Source organism: Dermacentor andersoni, chromosome 4, assembly GCF_023375885.2.
Source record: "Dermacentor andersoni chromosome 4, qqDerAnde1_hic_scaffold, whole genome shotgun sequence".
Classification (NCBI taxonomy): domain Eukaryota; kingdom Metazoa; phylum Arthropoda; class Arachnida; order Ixodida; family Ixodidae; genus Dermacentor; species Dermacentor andersoni.
In genome coordinates, this window is record NC_092817.1 from 144,654,786 (window position 1) to 144,671,146 (window position 16,361).

At 45.2% G+C, this 16,361-nt stretch overlaps 1 protein-coding gene across 1 annotated transcript in view; it reads left to right on the top strand.

Annotated features, from left to right (window-relative positions):
* The window catches only part of LOC126537868 (putative fatty acyl-CoA reductase CG5065), a 70,777-nt gene that overhangs the window by 32,779 nt on the left and 21,637 nt on the right, over nucleotides 1-16,361 (top strand). The window contains exons 5-10 of the mRNA XM_050184965.2: nucleotides 2,428-2,500; nucleotides 2,697-2,803; nucleotides 8,387-8,561; nucleotides 9,287-9,331; nucleotides 9,482-9,600; nucleotides 11,859-12,098. Coding sequence (XP_050040922.1) covers nucleotides 2,428-2,500; nucleotides 2,697-2,803; nucleotides 8,387-8,561; nucleotides 9,287-9,331; nucleotides 9,482-9,600; nucleotides 11,859-12,098 — 759 coding nt within the window. The remainder of the gene's footprint in view (nucleotides 1-2,427; nucleotides 2,501-2,696; nucleotides 2,804-8,386; nucleotides 8,562-9,286; nucleotides 9,332-9,481; nucleotides 9,601-11,858; nucleotides 12,099-16,361) is intronic.

Consider the following 16,361-nt stretch of genomic DNA (forward strand, 5'->3'; position numbering starts at 1 on the left):
AATGCTATCGCGTTCCACTATTAAAGGAGAAGCTTAAGCGTCCTACAAGATTTTCACATTTTTTTCATCATCACCTTCGTCATCGTTTCCTGATTTTTGCGGCGGTAGAGACCAGCCTCACCCGGTGGAGATGAGCGTGAAGCTCTGAGGGCGTAACTTTTGAGGTCTCTATGCGCCTCAACTTCAGCGACAATTTTCACCACCGAATACGATCTGATTCCAACTCCCGTGGCTGTCTACTTTCTCAGAGCACACGTTCACTACTTTTCAAGAGTGCCTGACTATCACATGGCTTCATTACCAGCACAGTGACGTCGACCTATATTTCGGCGGCTGATTAAGGTTCATTAAGGATCTATCCTATCAAATTATATGTCAGGGAGACAAGCTTCCTCTTTCCCGTGTTCCATTCGGTAGCTACAAGTGTACTCGCTATTCGAATAATTACGAAGGCTGACCTTCGTCCACCCTGAGGTAGATAACGCTTCTATTGTATGGCCATATTCCTGTATATGGAGGCGGCATGCATACAGATATGGATAGTTTGCTTTGCCAAGATTCCCGCAGCTGAAATCTAATCCCGGCGAAATAGGTCAAAATTAACGTCAAACTGTCACATATAACGACATCGACGACGCTCGCACGGAGCTCGCTGCCCTGCCTACTGCTGTCTGCTATGTCATTGATAAGCTGGCCCGGTGAGGGTTAGTGTTGTGTGGCCCGAGAGCAGCTGCTAAATTACCCTAACGTGCTTTACGCCACAGGACACACGGCAAGTTGTAGTCCAAAATGAAAAAAAAAACATTCCTCATCCTGCTCTGCAAAACTGCCACGTTATCACTTTACAGCGAACCTATATATGGCTAGGGTTTCGTGGCGTTTTGTTCTCCGTCAACAAAAACTATAGCTTCATCAATGGCTCATACCGCTGTAACCATTCATTCTCGCGTAAGCAAGCAAAAAGTGCAATGGCTCACAGCCCCGTAAGGGAGAGGCTGCAAGCACTCAGCAAAGTGAAGCGAACAGTTCTCAAATTCTTTCTAATCGTGCATATAACATACAGAACAGCATGTCGAAACCTGTCATCATCAATGGCTCATGCCCCAGTGAGCAATGGCTGATAACCCCGTAGGGAAGCAAAAAATGCCATCATTATAGGCCGTAAGGTTCATGGCTACTGACTTTACGTGAATTGGTTGCGATGACACTACCCCTGTTCTCTTCGGTGTTTTCAATGTGGATGCAGACATATCTCTAGCGATGCCATACGGATCCGGCCCAACCAGCCACCCAGCGCCGTACGTGCATTGATGTGACATTATCAAAGAATGTGATTGCAGGTGCTAGTGAAATAATGACCACCGATCAAGACAATAAATGAGTGTGTTTACCTTTCGTCACACTGACCACTCATCAAGAGAATAAATGAGTTCGTCTCTTTGCTCATGTGCTAAACAGCTTCACTGGTCAACTACCTTCACAGGGTGGAATGGATCATGATTTTTGAAGTGTCTTGAGTCACTGCGGCATCGCAAAGATAGACAAGGCTGCTGGGTCCACACACGAATGCTACCAGATGGGTAAAATTTATTTGTCTATGATGGACGCTCCAAGACAACAACATTAACACGCTTGCACAGCTTTCTCGAGTTCTGATGCCATCTCAAACAGCCAGCTGTGCAATCGGAACACTCATAACGGCTGCAATTAAGTGCTGTTTAGCACCTCTTTTTATGATGCAACGTTGCTTATCGCATATCGGTATGAGGGGCTTTTATAAACGCATATCCTTTACGGGTCAGAAACCCCGTAGGACCAAAGTTCGAGTGCTGTGAATACCTATCGACATGACGTCCGGCACCTCTGTCTCTTCCCATAGCTTGCGAAACCTACACTTGACCCCGGAACGCTTTCAAAGGTGACAGTTGATGAACCATGACCGCTTTCTTCGCCGGCTTAAAAAGAAGTGTGAACGTCGCTGAATTCTTCGAGGTACTCTTGTTTGACAAACTTTCTGTAATCCGGCTGTGGATCCCTTTTTGAGCGCCCAGTGTGTCACTCCTTTCCTACATTTGTTCGCATTCCTCTCAGTTGCAGCGTGGGCTCACAACAAGGACCTTTGTTTCGACTTCCCCACCTTCCCCCTTTACCGGTTTCTCTGACTTTGCGAATACCTCAACTTGCCGCTATCCACATGGTCAGCTAGCTGAAGACGTGCATCTAATAAATTGGAAGAACACGATCATTTTTTGTATTACTACTCCGTAGCTACTGGAACAGTTGACACATTACATTAGCTTTCTTGATGGGAAGACCGCACGGGGAACACAACATCAATTTGAAAAAAAAAAAAAAAAATGTGTATTGCGTTCGAAGACCGGGTGACAGGAGTATAAAACTTAGTCTTGCGAAATGATTGCATTTCAGGAAAGCCGTTGAGCTCAACGTTCTCGGGACGAGACGTGTCCTGAACCTGTGCAAGCGGATGTCAAATTTTACAGTAAGTTACACCGCGCTCTGCGCTTTCGTCAGTTCATGGACGCTGCTACGCTGCCTACTTGAACGGCTTTTATCAAAGTTTCATGAAAGTGCTTATAACTAGAGACGGTTATTTGGTGCAACTTTACGCTCATGTTACATAATTATTTCTGTTCTCGCCCCATGTATTTGACGCAGCTTCTCAAATTCTCTTTCAGGCTCTTGTTCATGTATCGACAGCGTATTGCAACTGCGATAAATCAGACGTCCTTGAGGTGATATACCCCCCACCTTTGGGTGCCGAGAAAGTTGTTGAAGCTATTGAGTAAGTACGCATGACTGAACCCTTGCCGTCAAATTCAAACTATTTTAAGTCATACATCTAAGGGGGGTATGGGTGAAAGCTAATATACCAGAGCTTAGACGGGGACAGGCGCGCAGTTGCTACATTACATGGGCTCCGAGGAGTGCAGCCTGGCGAGGTAAAAGTTACGTGTCACTGAATACGCACCTCAAGCAGTCGTTACACCTTCTTTTTAAGTTTGTTTTGTCTGCTTCGGTGACGAAAAAGAGGAGCGGGTAGGGAAGGGGGCAGTACGCAGAGGTAGAAGGCGCTTGACCCGAGTCCTTGCAGTATTTGTTGGGGCTGTAACGCGGAGTCCCACGTACCTAGTAATTTTTCTGTTATTACTCTCTGCACTGTTATAAACCCTATTTTACCCTATTTGCGTTCAAATGGTAAATTAAATGCACTTGGTCTCATTCCTGCATAGTCACATGGCCTCTATTTCAGAAAAAAAAAGCTTTGTTGTTCGGTGCAATAGATACAACTGCGTATCCTGCAGAACAGGATCCGCAGTTAAGTAGGATCTTCAGGTTCAACATTATTAGGGCACCAGATATGCACGAAAGAAAACCGGTATACTGGACGCTAGAAGTTATCCAGCAAGAAATGTGGGCGCAAGTTCACCTCAAAAGCATACATTTACCGAAAGAAACTGTATTTCCCGGTGGTAATATAAAGCGAAAATGTTGGCCGAATTTTCGGAAAATAGAAAGGAATATAGCTCAACAGTACATATGGGAGCTCTTAAATTTTTATTTCTACGTTGAGCTGGTGCTGTCTCATTAACCTAAGTGCAAAAAGAAACAACGAAGAACGCGTCCTAAACTGCCGCAATCCTATTTACATAACAACTATTACCGTAAGGGATCTTGAAACGCGTTTCAAATAATCATGGATTAGAATCAATCTTGGAGGGCGTCGCGTGATGAATATCCTATCGCAATATTTTTTGAGTGCCTGAAGTACAAGCGGAGGTAGAGTAGTTCAAGGTTGCATCCGTACGGTCAAGCGGCTTTCTATCTCCTGTTGTCTACACTAGTGTGCTGGAAGCTACAGAGGGGGATTGCAGGCGGCAAGACCCCTGTGGCCCCGTCCAAATCTTATGGTGCCCATGCGTCAAGACCTGCGGCACTTTCTCTTGTTTTTTTATTGAGAACCTAACTATATCGAACCCGATCCTAGCGTCTCGCTCAAAGGAACCAAGATCCCTACAGTCGACTCTCTTCGCGTACTCGGACTTCACATCCACAAGGACGGATCAGGGGCGGCCACTCTCCTGCGTCTCCAACGCATGCTGTCACAAGTTACGCACCTCGTCAAGAGGGTCACAGACCAAAGAAGCGGACTCAAGGAGCACGACACACTAAACATAATTAAAGCTCTCCTAACAAGCCGTATCACCTACGGAACTCCCTACTTGACGCTCAAGGTGGCAGAAATCAAGAAACTCAATGTTGTCATTCGGAAGGCAATCAAAGTAGCCTGGACCCTCCCACCCATGGCATCAACGGAGAAACTCCTCAAGTTCGACGTCCACAATACGTGGGAATTGCTTGTCGAGGCTCATAAGATCAGCCAACTGGAGCGGCTCAAGTTCACACCCATCGGACGTGCAGTTTTGCGCTACCTCAACTATAGTGAAAGCTTCATTGCAGACACAGATCAGAAAGCAAGAATCCCACCTGCAGTCCAGGACTGTATCAGCGTTGCAAGTATACCGCGCAATATGCATCTAACTTACCATAAGTAGCGTCGGCAGAGCAGAATCCGCGCACTCAGCAAGAAATGTAGGAGAGACCCTGATACGAGGTACACCGATGCTGCCCGGTATATTAAACGAAACGCCTTTGCCCTAAGCGTCACGGATCACCAAGGCAAAGAACTTGCAGCCGTCACCATCCGAACAAGAGCCCCCGAGACTACAGAAGAAACGGAAATTGCTCTGGCAATAACAATTTGCCCTGAACTAGCAGTAATCCTAACAGACTCCGAAGCAGCAGTTCGCAACTAGCAAAAAGGGTGCATATCAGAAACCACGTTCAATATACTTAAAAATCACATCGCACGCGCCGCGCTCCCCGACACCCACATCAACTGGGTTCCAGGCCATCAGGGCATGACAGGAAATGAGGCGGCACACGCCGATGCCCGCGAGCATACCAGCCGGGCTTTCCTGCCATCCTACACTAGGCCGGCCACCGACGTTGATGACATTGCCCTAAAGTATTCGGAGCTTCCGCTACACCACCGACTCAGCAGAAGAACGTATGCTTCACCACACAAGAATCTGAGCAAAGAGGGAGAAGGCCTACAGACCAACACCTACGTACACGGAATAATCATGCACAGACTGTATCCTACGCAGTACTCGTACACATGCCCCCATTGCGACGTTTCAGACACCCTGCAACACATTGTCCAGGATTGCCCACTGCGTGACACATCCGCAGACCCTACCTCACAAGCTCCACAAGACGACTCCAAAGAAGGCCGCCCCATAGAACCACAAGAAGAGCGCCCCAACTCACCGCAGATCCATACGGCAACTGAAATGTGGGAGGTCAAGCTTTCCTCTGATGACCTGGACGACCTACGTGGTCTCGTCGCCCGGGCCAAGGAAGCAGCCCAAGCCAGATGGTTCTTGGAATAAGGAATCCTCCCGCCTAGGGTGAACCGGGTTCTGACTCGGATTACCGTTTCAGAAAATAAAAGTTTAGTTCTCTCTCTCTAGAACGCGTTGGCCACTACATCCAGTACAGGCATGCACAGCGTTCATTCGACGCGAGTGGGCGGTAAGCTGTACTATTCCGAGCCACAGCTTCTTTCTTTTGGGCAGAGGTGGCCCTCTGTGCGTGACTCTTGGAAAGAACGAACGCTCCACGTTATGACCACTGTGCTCGCTTGACCACTGTGGGACCATTTGCCATGCTGTCAACACTCGACAACCCATTCAGAAGTGGTTCACTGACGGCGCGGCTCTGAAAGCACCTGGTAGGGTAGCTAGAATTCAGAGGTGGGAAGAGCGCGGAGCATCTTTCTTGCCAGGAAGGGTCGCCTTGCGCGATACGCCCTCTAGGTCGAGATAGGGTGCTGTTGTCGAGATTGCCGGGGACTAGTAAGCAACAGGCGTCTGAGTATTAGTACTTATGATATGAGTACTTATCCTCAGGCGTCTGAGGATAAGCAACAGGCGTCTGAGTATTCCAGTAAAATAATGCAAGGAATAGATTGATTATAGGTTCGTTGGTTCATAGGAATATAGGTTCATTATACATTCATAGGTCACTGTGCCACGTACTTTTGCGGAGCTGCTTCGTGTTAGCATGCCTTAATTATTAAAGATATCGTCAAATAATGAAAAAAAAAGAAGCAAGAAGCTCAGCGATGGTGTTTTGTGCCTAAATACAAATCGGGGTACAAATTGACGCCTGAAAATGTGTCCCTCTTCTGTGCGCCGGCATGCAAACAGCAATTTGTGAGATGAGAGCGAGTTATCTTAAGCGCTGACAGATATCTAAAGGACAGTTTCCCTGTCTGTAGACTGTTGAGGAGGTCCTACAGCAAAATGAGGCTCAAGAGAAAGATATAATGTCACAGTTCCCTCGAAGACGGCGGAAGCGACAGTGACGCATATTGTGTCTACACAGAGCAGCGTAGCGATGCTCGCCTTCTGTACTATATTGCAGGAAAAGTGAAAAAAAAGGAGGCTTTACCCAAGAAACTGAATTATACAGGAATGCCTGCAATATGTCAAGGGACAGACAATGCTGCAGCGGAAGTGCCGACTGACATATTCATGGAACGGGATCTTGGAGGTCTGTCTGTAGATGTCAGAGTCACTGTACAACTTGATTTCTGCTCTCGAAAACAGGCTAACACATGTTTAGCACAATGTGCACGCATTCAAAGATTGTAAGCAACCTGCGTACTGCAGGTACCAGCGTGCCGTAAATTGGCTGCCAAGCACAGCACAGAACTATCCTGATTACACTTCTTTTGTCGAAAGGGCTCATATCTTTTTAATAATGCACAACCAAGCCGCAAGGGGGAAATAATAATAATAATAATAATAATAATAATAATAATAATAATAATAATAATAATAATAACAACAATAATAATAATAATAATAATAATAATGAAGCTGAGGCCTTCCGTAACTCAAGGCAATATCCACCAAGAAGTCGTCAAATAACTAAATTGCTGATCATAAACTTATGAGTTATAAAGCCATGAAACAAAGTTCAGTCTCAATTTCTCCACATCGAGCAAATTTTCTGGCTTTGCGATTGCACGACCATAGGTGCCAATCAAAGGTTTATTGTTAAAAAGCAAACACATAAACTCACACGATAATTCCCACAAATTAGATTAACGTCCGTGACTGCCTCAAAAGGAGAATGGTTCGCATGTTAGAGCACGATAATTTCAGAGCAATAAGACAATGAAATTTTGGCGAAAGGTACCACCCTCCCTCTGGAACAACCTCAGGCTACTCTCCTTAAATACGGCGATAAGTCTCACAAAATTAAATGGAACCTTTCTGAACGGGAACTGTCGAAGATATGTGTAGCATTATATGGCCGTAGGCGTGGTACGATATATGTGTGTTCGGCAACGTAAATATGTGGAATTCTGTACTCGTACTCCTCACGCATATATAGATAACGCATACTGCATCAGCGCATCTCCTCCCATGCCCCACTCTACACACTCGCACATGATTGCCGCGCATAAGATATTTCCCACCCCGCTGACTCCCACAGAATACCACGCATCTCATCGACACCTCCATTTCAGGGAGATTTCGTTTAATTTAATGAAGTGGCACATACGGAGTGGCAGATAGCTACTGAGTCAACTTGGTATGAAATAGGTTCATTCAAGACCTACACCATACCCAATGGCACGTGCACTGTGACAACACGTTGGCGTGAAGGAGGTTGCGTGCATGCCACAAGCTGAGTAAGGTTTCAAAAATGCTAGTGACGTTAATAGTATTGTCGAGAAGGAATTGAATTTAATTCGGGAGGTTTTTCGTGACAAAACTACGATTTGATTATGACGCACGCCGTAGTGGGGGACTCTGGATTAATTTTGACTACCAGGGGACCTTTAACCCGTGTCCCTTTGCATGGGACACGGGTGGTTTTGCATTTCGCTCCCATCGAAATGCAGCCGCGGGCACTAAGCCACCGCGACGGGTCATTATTGTGAATACACTCTCGATCACGGAATCTGCTCGATAACGTGCAACGCCTACAAGGCCCACTTTGTTCCGGTTGCTACGAAGTGTCTGATGGCATAGGCGTAGGAGAGAGCGAGCGATTAATTATACAACGAAATATGCTCCTATATACCAATTATTTATCAATGTTATATGTTCCTATATACAATATTATAGCCTCATGTACAGATCAGGATAGTTTATTTTTTACCATGGAAAAAGAAGTGTTTCAGGAACTCTATGAAATAAATAAAAACGTAATAAATGACATTAACTGCAAAACCTGACATAAAATTTCAGATGATTGGATTCATTGGAATTATTATTCCCGGCAGGTCCACAGATAAAGACATCATGGATAATTTGGAAAAGCACTTGTTTGGGCAGCCAAACACGTACACTTTGACGAAGAGTTTGGCTGAATCACTGTTCCTGGAAGAACGAGGAGATATGCCCGTCGCCATTGTGCGGCCTTCCATTGTCACTGCATCGGCGAGGGAGCCGGTTCCGGTGAGAGTGGCATCCTTATTCATATAGATAGTTTCCTCGTAACTCCACAGACGCAGCCTTTCACCGTGACAGTAGCCGATTGTGATGGCCGCGATGACTTTGTGCACTACTTGTAACCGCTGCGATGACAATCTAGCAGGTCTTCGGGACTATTTTTGTCTGACCACTGGAACCGCAACTTTTGGCTGTCACAGAGAACAATTAGCCACGAGCACTTCTTGCGCCGCAAAACAGGATTTTGCCACTTTCTTAACGGTGGCGATCTGCAAATCACGGTGGCTGGCGTGTAAGGCGACTAGAACAGAATACGTACGTTTTTATCTCCTGTGCCATAATTCAAGCACCTACACTGCAATAAATGCAATGAATAGATGTCAGAAGGGTTGATAACGATGAATTCTGGCATCTAGAGAGACAATCAGGATGTTCATGTCTGTGGCGATCCAAAATTGTGCACTCAAATGCCCCACCTATCCTGTACACGCCTGAGCGGACTAAGCCTTCCACACTTTCGCAAGAAGAATATATTAGCTTAGTGGTTCATTATGTATATTAGCATTTATTGATATAATTAGCGATGTTGGTAATAGCTGTAGTGCGGTAAGCAAGAAGCATGTGTCTGCACTGCAATTTTGGGGATGACGTTGACCAAAGTGTTTTGAGCATTTGTGTAAGCAAATATCATTCCTATGAGAACTCATCTAACACTTTACGTTTTTTTAAAGGGTTGGATAGACAATTATAACGGCTGCACCGGAATTATTGTCACGGTAAGTCATAATGAAATGCTCCGGCAGTTCCTGATATCACGACTGTTCATTATTCTGCTGCATTTGAGTGAAATGGCATGAGATATGTCTAGATTTTGAATGCAGTCATGAGCAAAGTCATTGAACCTGTTGTTTTACAAACACTTCCAGCTCGGTCTTGGGCTGCTACCCTCACTACTGGCAGAAAAGAAGTGCGTAGCTGACGTCATTCCTGTCGATCTTGTGGCCAACATGATAATATGCGCTGGTTGGCACGCTGCCGTCACAAGGTGAGCACTTTGATGCGCTGCACGCACAGTCGACTTGCAAGTATTCACCACTAGCGAGATCTTCGCTGTGCCGCGGTGCATAGTAATACAGCTTGTACTATACTTCGACTACCATTGCTTCGTTAAAATATGGGCAGTCATAGGCACGCTGAATTGATTCGGAGACGCCGAGTGATTTTGCCAACAGCTTTGTTTCTTACACAAAATTTGAATGGCAGGCTGTCATTGATAGCGCTTTAAATGTAAAATATTTCTACCAATAGATTACAAACGTCATGGTTTAACATTCGGCCAGAACATTTACTTCACTATTAGGTAATTTTATAGTAATCTTGCTTATCTTCGATGCTTTGTTGGGGAGACACTGCAAACCTTACTTTTTCTTGTTCTTTTCTCACTTATCTGTGTCCTTAAGTGAACATTCGAAATACAAGAGATGGCCAGTGCCTTTTTTGTCGTCCCTTTAAGACCCAGCGTGCAATCGCTTTCAATCTGCTCCCATGCCATTGTCGGCATATACTCTAAACATACTGCTATACATGCGACCGCTAGGAAAGCGAAGCTAAAATATAGTAGGCGCGAATTGGTGTACGTTACCGTACATCAATTCGTGTTTATTCCGTGAATCGGCTTTTACGGCTAGCGTTCAAACAAGAAGCGAAAGCAACTTTTCAATTCAGGTGAACCCAAAACATTTCAAAGACCTTACTGGTCCATCGAAAATTAATTTGATCACTTTTCAAGACGTGATGGTTATGATGCAACTGGAACGGCTAGCCCATTGCGTGGTCGTTGCAGTGGATGAGTGAGTGCTTAACGTAAACGGGCATCGCAACAAAAAGCAGCTGCCTAGAGCATTTCAATTTTGGTGCAGCGTGATAATGCTAAAAGGTGACAAGGTCTTCGATGTCGTGTGAAATTTTGGTCCTCCAGAGGTACTGAACAAAAATCTTCCCGCCGTGATTTCTCAGGTAAATATAAACTTATAAAGTGTTGGGTGCCATCAAGGACGCCACGTCTACATGAATCGCCAAGAAGAGAATATTGTATGGCAGTAAATTACTATAAACGAACAACAGCTACTTGGGCGACTTGCTAGATGCAGTTGAATGTTGTGCACAAGAAGTTCCGTTCGTAACGTTGAACTAAATTCAGTTCAGTTTCCCCCAGAGAGTTCCTATGACACTTTTTGTACACAGGAAAATGCACTTGTCGCGAACGCCCTCCTGACGGCCACAGTAGCAGCCAATCGAGTGTGTGAGGAGCACGGCTAGTATTGACACGGCATCTTGTCAGGGCGAGTATTGACAAGGCATCTTCTGGGCGATGAGCTTTTGTTGCTGAGAGAAAGAAAGAGATCGAAGAAAGCAAAGGCGATACGCGGGGGGATTGCTTTCAACAGAACATCCCGTTTGCTGTCCTAAAGTGGATGGCTGCCATGGAGGAAGGAAAGCGCAGGAGGGTGCCCGCCCTGCCCGCATGAGTTGAAGAAAGTATGGTGGAAGTCGCCTGGTGGTTTTCGCAAAGGAGCACGGGGACTGGCGTGCCAAACAACCTCGTTGCCATAGCAACTGCGCTCATGAAGCTCACGCTACTGCTTTCGCTGCTGCTCGCGGCCTCCGAAAAGTGAGATAAGATTTTTTCAGTGCGGGTATTTGTGGAAACACGTTCATTCGCGAGACAAGCTGCGTATGGAGTATAGTGTGGCTGTAGTGTGTAGTGTGGAGTATAGTGTAGACCGCTGTGGCTTAGCGGCCGTGATGTTGCGCTGCAACGCACGAGGGTGCGGGATCGATCCCAGCCGCGGCGGCCGCTTTTCGATGGGGGCGAAATGCAGGAATATCCGCGTTTCATGCATTGCGACCACGTTAGAGGACCCCATCTGGTCAAAATAAATCCGGAGCTCAGCACTACTGCATGCCTCATTATCATATCGTGGTTTTATCACGTAAAATTCCATGATTCTTTAGTTTAACATTAGCGGAGTGAAGCAGGCGACTCGTAGAACTGCCAAAGCGATATTCCTCTCACGAGGCGTCCATGCAGTTCTATTTATCAGGACGCACCATGCAATGTTCTTCTCCTAAACCCTTGTCATAAATCAGGACAGTTGCATTCCAACTATGGCGAGCTTAATATATGGTACCTATTACTGATACTTGTGTACGTCTGTGGTCGGCGTCAGTGATTTTGCTGCACTTTTAAAAGTGTTCTCATTTCTCCGCTTCACTTTGATAAGGTAGATGCCCTTTTTGCAGACCCAAGAACGTGAAGGTTTACCATTGCACCAGCGGCGCCCTGAAGAATCGCACATGGGCCGATTTGGCCGCTGCGACGCAGAGGAACGTTCTGCGGTACCCACTTCCTGATGCCATTCGTTTCCCCAAATTTACTACGACAAACTCTCAGCTGTGGCATGAAGTGAACCTCTGGTGTATGCATTATCTGCCCGCATGCATCATAGATCTGGCCCTGCAGCTATACGGACAGAAGCCGAGGTTGGTACCATGAACATAACTTGACACATACTATACCGGGTCGTCATTATTATTCCTTTATATCTTTTGCTTTTCTAGCAGAAATTTTACCCTCCACTAAACACTAAGTAGGCCAGTTGTCATAGTCCAATTATGTCAAGCAAAGGGATATGGTTTTTAGAGCGTGGGGAATAACAACACACATGCGCCACTGCCTCTAAACTTCCTTCGTTTGAAAAAAACCTCATGAGAACAATCTGTGCTTTCAAGAAAGCTGTACATTCAGTGATTCTAATTCAGTGGCAATGAAAGTTCACAGGGCCGCTTATGCCAAGCATATTAGGTTTATATATTCATACTTAAACTTATCGATATCTTAGCGCTTTATGTTCTCTTTTTCGTCGAAAACAGAAACAACCCGAGCACGGCTGAGATGACAAATGTAAATGAAGGACATTTGTCCTTCATTCAAAGGACAAATGTCCTTATTCGTGCGCCTGCAGCAAAGAACACGCCTTTCCTACTTGTTTGTTGGGGCACAACTTCGGTTCAAGCATTCTTGCAAGGAATAACGGTGCCTATCTCTTCAGATTCGTTTAATTTTATTGGCCATATAGTTGACCCCTACACACTGTCTTTTTTTGTTTTAAATATCAACACTATAGTTTCGCTCACTGCCAAACTTGCAGTTAGAAATTTCGCTCTATGTCAACGAATCTCTTGTGCTAGTATATTCCACCGTACGAGGAATGTTTATATGGAATGCGTTCGCCACTCCATTGTGCCGTTCCTAAGTGAAGGAACTGTAGGCTCAGGAATATAGATGTTCGCATACTGTCTGCACTTCGCCTGCTCTTGTGTGACTCGCTGTTCTGCGATCACCTTCGCCATCATGCTTAAGTAATGGCAGACATTGGTTGATAGGAAAGTTTGATTCACGTGAGTGCTTAATTTTATCTTAGATAAACATAAGCAATTTTGTAAGCCTTCTATAGCTGCCCTTCGCGCATCTTACCGAACGGTAGAAGGCGCTTGCAGAAAGTACAAGAAGCCGCCAATGTTAGAGGTTCTAGTTCTTTTTCAGAAGAAAGAAAACGTAGATTAGCCAAACAGTGTGCAGATGCCGCACAGTGTAGACGCTGTGTGTCTTTTTAATCGATAGTTTGGAATTGGCGGTGACAACACACGAATGGGAAAAAATATCACGTACAGGGTAATAGTACGAACCTTCTTCTACCACCTTGCGCATATCCGTAGAACTTATTTGCCATATTCGGTGGGTCTCTGCTTCTAGTCATTGAATAATTAGGCATCGACTTCAATCTACCAGCCTCCTCTTTAGTCCAGATGGTAGAGCGGCTACCCCGGAAAGGCGTTGTTCCATGCTTTTATCCCCAGTTAACCATAAATGGCTTCTTTTTTTACGGGAAGCCCATCTTTCTGAGATACTCGTACGGGTTTTCCTGTAGCTTCGCGCTACAGAGTCTGGTAGGGTGGTAACAACTTTCGGATGGACTGAAGTGACAACATGATGAGTGGAGTAACGCGAGAAAGCAAGGACTGTAATGAAGTGGAGAGGGGGGGACGCCAGTTAGGCGTGGCCTGTGAGGTGGAGTGACATGGTTTGCCAAAACTTATTTGGTGTGCCATGTCTAGTAGTGATATGACATTACGAGCATGCTTTGCAGAAGTGTGCAATGAGGTAGCAACAGGTCGGGTAGTAGCATTGCGTTTGCACTACAGCAGAAACCACAGCAAAGGGCAGGGCAGCTCATGTCGTTGCTGAGGTGAAATTCGAGTTATTTATTTTTACATAGATTAGTTTCATTTAGTTATTTCTTTAGACATAGATAAAAACATGCATAAAAAAACTCCTTGCATAAGTCCACTGAAAGAGAAGTAAAATAGAAGTATCAGTGAAATAAACAAATGACAGGACAAGCACAAGCAAAAAAAAAAAAATCATGCAGGCAATGGAACTCACACATTTGAAAAGTACTGACATATGGCGGCGAAGCATATTCAATTATTTGAATTGCATGGAATAAACTAAGACTGAATTCCAAAACGAAGAAAATTTAAAGTGCATTTGAACGAGTTGATGTGAGAAAAAGGAAAGGTATTATTATAAAATCGGGAGGTCTGCAAGCACGGGGCCCTATAACAAAAAAACTGTTCCAATCGGTTTTTATCCCAGTCTTCTGACGTTAACTTTACGTAAACACCAAGAAAGACATTAGCCGGTAAGCTGCAGCTCTGTTTAAAGAGCCCAATGAAACCCTTCCCTTGTTTATGGAAGTTTACTTTTGTTTTCTTTCAAGGCTAATGACATTGCTTACATTGTGCGGTATTTCTAATCTAATTGGCTGAGAAGAGGCGAGAATCAGGCTGAGGGATTCGATGGGGCCGATCTAGCTCAGTGAAAGCAGATAACTGGATGAGGAAGGTGGTGCCGGCGTCTGCAGTTTGTCCGCTTTCCCTTGCTTGGCTTGTGGTTTGTGGTGGCTGGCCAAAAATAATGGCGGCGTGCAAGGAAAGTTGAAATATACCTCTAAAATAGATCCTAAGCGAAGAAGAATTGGCAGAACGATATCGTATTCCTGCCAAAGGGCTCGATAGCGTTACACTGCCACACACAAGTTTTTATTATTGGCACCCTGCAATGAAGCTTGCCTGTACATGTGGCGCCAGCTATCAGCGGCGGTAAGCACCCGCGAGTAGGGCTTCACCCATACATATTTCACTATTGTCCGTGGTGCGCTCAGGCACGCCTGAGAGCCTGCTTTTCCAATTTTCCAATGTATTCAACGCGGCCTCTTGGCAGCTCCTCCGTGGGAACTGTGATCAAAAAGAACAAGCGCAGATACTGCTGCGTTAAGGATTGTCACAACCGTGAAGGGGATGTCGGCATCATATTGTTCCGCTTTCCTTCAAATCCAGGGGAAGCAACCCGGCCGCTGAAGTGGATCCTCTGCGTTTCTTGTCTGTCTCGCGAATTTCTGTTAAGCGAACTAAGACGTAAATGCAAAACTAAAAAGAAAAACAAGAACAAGCACCGGCATCCAGAAAAACACACAATAAAGCGTCAGCAGCATAAAAACGCGTGAACTTATTCCCGCTGTCGTAAGTTAGTTTAGATAGTTGTTTAGCTAGTATTGCTCCAAAACAAACGCGCAGCAGTTATTAAGTATCAAATCGCAATAGCCTATAGTAACTTAGATATTTTTCCCTCCCATAACTCACTAATTAATTCAGTTTGATTACATAATTTTTCATTATTCGCCGAGGACCCCTGGTATGCTACGCAGACTTGTAGAGCGCCTTCAGAAACCACCGATGGAGTTGCTTCCTTTACGATACGTCTCACGTAGTCCTTTTTTCTGGGTTGCAAAGAACGCCGGCGAAATATGAAAAAGCCACGTGACCGAGCGTTTGCGCAGTGGTATTTTGCTGCTCTCAAGCGTGCGTTCGGTGAACAAGGTCGGCTGCATTGTGACTGATGACGAAGAAGCAACACGGCGTTCTTTATCTCATCGGCAGCGCTCGGACAGCAGCATGCATTTTTGCCGTCATGCGACGTGAGTCGTCCTTGTTCACCGAACGCACGCGTGAGAGCAGCACGATACCACTACGCAAGCGCTCCGTCACGTGTTTTTTTTTTTTTTTTTCATATTTCGTGGGCTCTCTTGCAACCCGGAAAAGCGGACTACGTGAGACGTATCGTAAAGGAAACAACTCGCTCGGTGGTTTCTGAGGCTCTACAACTCTGGCTATCATATTTGGGGTCCTCAGCCAATAATTAAAATGTTCGCTAATGAAACCTAATTAATTAGTGAGTTATGAGGAAAACAAAAAAAGTGTCTGAGTTACTATAGGCTGTTGCAAATTATATGCGTTCGGTTCAATTCGCTTCCGACGCGCCTTTCACTTTTAAATTCTTGGCTCAAGTTATGTGGCATACACTGTACAAATAGGTACCTAGTGTTTCCTTTTTGCAGTGTTACTAGAAAGACGCCTGTAACGAACGCACAATCCTAATCATTGAGCCATATAGTAGATTGCTAGAAAACGGGAACAATGCTTGCAGAGGATATGAAAATGCATGATTGAATAAACACCAAAATTCTGCTAGTTAACTATGGCCATTTACTTTAAGTCAGCTACGATTAATTGCGAATAGTAGTTTTGAGGTATCCACTGTCCGACATGAGCAAAAACGCACATTTGTTCCGGCAAGACTAAACATAAGCGCTCCACGAGATTGGTGCAATCCTGAAAATTCGT